The following is a 4,463-nucleotide window of genomic DNA, read 5'->3' as shown; positions in this document are numbered from 1 at the left end:
ATATTTCATTGCGTATAGTAATTGCTCTGCAGTAAAGCCATTCAAACTACTTCCATTTTTGCTGATGATATTCGTTTGTTTTATGCCTGCCGTAATTATGAGTGAAACGTCACGTCATCATTGTGTATCAAACAGTGCCACCTTGACGAATATTGAGTCATCAGATATGTAAATATAGTTGTGCAGGAAAAAATACTTACACATTTACATACCTCGGGTCTCTAGCGACCCTATACACTTTTTACAAAAAATTCATCAGAAAACAGGCATTCTTTTATATTTTACTATTTTTTTTTCTTGTTATATTGGATGGAGAGGGTAGAGAATGATGTCCCGGGTCGCTAAAGACCCGAGGTATGCATTTAAGGGTTAAAGTAGAATGTTCATGCATGGAACGTGAGAATAGCTTCCTTATTTAAAGATAAGAAGACTTTTGACACCAAACGTTCAGTACTCAGCCAGAGTGAGAAGGCAGCCCGAGACAGGGTGAGAAAGCGAGGTCCTCACCACCCAATGACCCAAGACCTAATTCTACTAAGGACCAGCAGCGCCCAGCAGGGCCGGTACAGTGACCTGGCAAGGTCCAACATGGAGCTGAATGCCAGAGTACGAGATGCCTGGGGACCTGATTCCTCCAAAGAGCCATCATTTCAAACCACCACCAAAAAAACCTCCGAAATCCATACCCCCTTCACTACCCATAGCGTTGACCTCAGCCCTCAGAGCTCCTCACAGTCCAGACAGACCTGCTTCACACCCCACTCCCTTCCCAAACAATCCCAGAGATCATTCAAAGTAGTTAGGCCTAGAACAAACCAGACTGGTCCACTGAATACGACTTCCTCTGAAGATGGCAAGACACCACAACGATTGTTTATGAGGCGAACCTCCATGCCCACACATTGCAATGAAGATTTTGAAATGACCAACAAGTCCAGTTCATATCACGTCCCACTAAACCCCTTCAGGGAGCATGGAGACTTTCAGCTGAGGACGGACACTCAACTGGAGGCTTACATTCAGGAGTGTACCAGACAGCAGCAGATTCACAAACATGGCAGTGGTGATGACCAAGGTAAAACTATTTGGAAGCGCAGTCATTGTCAGCAATAAGGTACTAAAATCTAAAGGCATGACACTTTTGTCATAGCTAACCAGCCATAACTGATTTCTCAGTTTAAAAATTTGAACTCTATAGAGGTAACATATATAACAACGTAATACAATATTTAAAATGTTATGTTGCATTTGGTTGAAAATGTAGTTTAAGAGGGTAACTCGGTTTAGAACATACAGTGGCAACTGGTCCAAGCTGATCATTAGCTAGACCATTTGGGACCAGCAACAAACCATCTACCAGGTGGTTAAGCTGGTTTTTGAAACATGGTGGTTGTTCTACTAATAACCAGGTAGAAACCATGTTCCAAAACACAGCTATATTGATGGATGTAGCATTATATCTATGCAATTTGAGCTTATTAGTGCCATGTCTTTCTTTTGTGGCTTTTTTGTATGCTTGAACATGTTTGCTAGGGGGCAGCAAAGTACAAGTTAAAATGTCCCATGTAGTTCAAATGTCCCATGTAAATATTAATGTCAGGGTGGTACATAATTAATGAATATTATTTGAAGTAGTTTTAAATCTTTACATTTTAAAGGATATTTTGCATTACATTGTAATATTTATACATGTTCTTGTTTAAGATTGTGTGTTTAAGAGTGTCTGATTATTTCAGACAGTTCATCACCAGTTCTGCATGCATATACAAACACTGTGACTTTTACCTAATTAATGAGAGATGCTGACAAGAAGTGTAAACATATTTTGCTGATGTTGGAGAGACAAAATAAATTAGATTTGCCACACACTGTGAGTAAAGAGAGCTTTGAAGAAATTGTTTATATCTCTGTCAGAACTCTGTCATTTTATGTCTCTTGTCTTAAGCTGATTCTTATTAGGGAGCTGCTCTAATTTAAAGATTGAAACAGAAAAATAGTTGTGAGATGGGGTTTATTATTGTTGAAAGTAGATGATGTGCCAGGCAATGTAAAGCTGTCTGCTTTAAACAAATGATGTTCATCAAATGAACATCATCTGTTGAGGTTTTCTAATTCTAAAGATAAGTATGTAGCATTTTAATGTTGAGTTTTATGTGAGTTGCATCCAGTGATCTTCATTTTGCATTTTTACCTCTTAATTCTTGTTGTTCTGGTGAAATGACTTTGTATGCCGGACTTCTCCCATTCATTTAGTCTGGTTAAATTCTGCCCCTTTCTTACAATCGAATGCACCCTCGCATTCAGTCAACTGTGTCCATCCAGTCAACAACCAATGAATGGAACTTGAATGTACCTCACAACATGAAAGGAAGAAAAATTTGTATTACTTCCATTTCATTCCAAATTTAACATAAAAGCCAAAAGCCAATTAGAATAAAATGGCTTCTGATTGGTCAATGAAAAACAGCAGCCATGAAATTAAATAAAATTTGTGCTGTTAGCAGTCATACTGTTGCTGCTTTCAGTGCTTCTTTTATTCTGTCATCTCTGTTTAACCATCTTTCTGAACATGAACTGAACATGGAGATCAACTCAAGGTCAGTTATCTGTAAGTTTCATAAAACTATTGCCTCAGAAAACATGTTTAGTCACCACCACTACACAGACAATGTGTTCTTTGGTAAGCCTTCATGAATCAAGCATGGATTGGATACTTCTCTGCACAATACTTGCTGGTGAGTGTCTTTTTCTTTGATTCACTTATTCAAAACAAATGTGTTCACTACAAAGTGATTTGGAGCAGAAATGAGTCATATGATACTTCTCAAAGTTGGATCATTGATGCCATTGGTTTTGTGTCCAGCAGCTGTTGGTGACCCATCCTGATCAGTTCTTAATACTTGCCACCTGCTGTCCACCGTTGCCTTCAAGGCATTACTGAAGGTTGTGGATGAGGTTCTGTTCTAGGGAGGGTCCATTTGAGCATTCAACAGCTGTGCAGCGGTGCAGCAGAGGAAGCAAACGGCAAGTGAAAGCAGTGGAGAGTGAGGGGTGGGCCACAGTAAGAGCAATCACCCCTCACCCCTGAAGTCCACTCTCTCAGGAGCTCTCTTGTGCTAATTTGATTTAATCTGCAGAAAATTGGGCTTCACCGTATCCCTCTTTTCGTTCCAACCAGTGACTGTGTCTGAAATCGGGGGGAGTAGAACGCACTCCTAAAAGCCTTCTCAGTGGACACTGAAATCCTGAAAACCCAGCATTGTTCCCCCAGGTAGCGGCCTTGTTGTCTGGGGTCATCGGCTCCATGGTGAGATAACGAGCATGAAATCAAAGCAAAGGTGAACAACAAACAGGCTTCATGCAGGAGTGCGCACAAGCCTCCTGTTCTTCCCTGCGACCTGGGGTGGGACGTATTGAGGCTGTTCGTTGGGGTGAGGGGGCTGGATGCATGTAGGAAAGGAGTTTCCTAGAATAAAGTCTCTGCTTTGCATAAAGCAGCTCAGATGTGAGTTGAAAACCTGAACAATAAGGCGGGATCGGTGCATATGAATGGCCAGAAGGGCTTGTGATCTCCATTTGACTGGGAGCGAGAGGGATTTAGTCATGACGGTCTGTCAAATCACATTGCTGCAGATGTGCTGCATAGATGGAGGTGGCAGTTGAAAGCACATGGCAGGCTGTTGCTTAACGGTCCCGGTGGCTCATATTTTAACTCCTAAACCACAGTTTATTTGCATGGCATGTTGACATTTGACAGAACTGTCCCCAGGCTGGGTAGACATGACAGAATGAGAGTATACAGAGGAACTACATTAATTAGGCCTCATTTTGGAAAGAAATGAATGGCTAGTTTATGCTTAGCTCTTAAATGAGGAAACCTAAACCAACCGATACCATTCAGTTTGGGGTGAATTTTTAGGATTTTTTTAATATCACCAAGGCTGCATTTGTTTGATCAAAAATACAGTAAAAAATGTAACAATATGGAATGTTTTTACAATTTAAAATATCTGTTTTCTTTTTAAAATTTTTTTTTTTTTAATTTAATTTTCCTGTGATGGCAAATTTTAGTCAGCCATTACTCCAGTCTTCAGTGTCAAATGATCTAATATGCTAATTTACTGTAAAAAAAAAAAAATCATTACTTATCAATGTTGAAAACAGTTGTACTGCTTGATATTTTTATGAAAACGCCCTTTTCAGGATTCTTTGATAAATAGAAAGTTTAAAAGAAAAGCATTTATTTGAAATACAAATCTTGACTTTGATGTCACTTTTGATCAATTTAATGCATCCTTCCTGAATAAAAGTATTAATTCTTAAGAAAAGAAAAACAAATGTATACGCTGTCATTTAAAACTCATATCAAGTGTACATTTTGTACATTTTGTTTCTTTGGAACCAAGTCCATGATGTTGTTGCAATCAATCACCATGGTGTACTAGTTATGCTACAGGAGCTGT

The 4,463-nt window shown here is 39.3% G+C and overlaps 1 protein-coding gene across 1 annotated transcript in view; it reads left to right on the top strand.

The window, feature by feature from the left end:
* Nucleotides 1-1,595, top strand: part of fbxw10 (F-box and WD repeat domain containing 10) — a 9,761-nt gene extending 8,166 nt beyond the window's left edge. Inside the window, exon 13 of the mRNA XM_016572174.1 lies at nt 422-1,595. Within this exon, the coding sequence (XP_016427660.1) occupies nt 422-1,113 (692 nt within the window). The 3' untranslated portion in view covers nt 1,114-1,595. The remainder of the gene's footprint in view (nt 1-421) is intronic.
* Nucleotides 1,596-4,463: the final 2,868 nt, after the last annotated feature.

This window comes from Sinocyclocheilus rhinocerous, unplaced genomic scaffold, assembly GCF_001515625.1.
Source record: "Sinocyclocheilus rhinocerous isolate Xijiao unplaced genomic scaffold, SAMN03320098_v1.1 scaffold140, whole genome shotgun sequence".
Classification (NCBI taxonomy): Eukaryota; Metazoa; Chordata; class Actinopteri; order Cypriniformes; family Cyprinidae; genus Sinocyclocheilus; species Sinocyclocheilus rhinocerous.
This window is presented reverse-complemented; position numbering and strand designations above follow the sequence as displayed.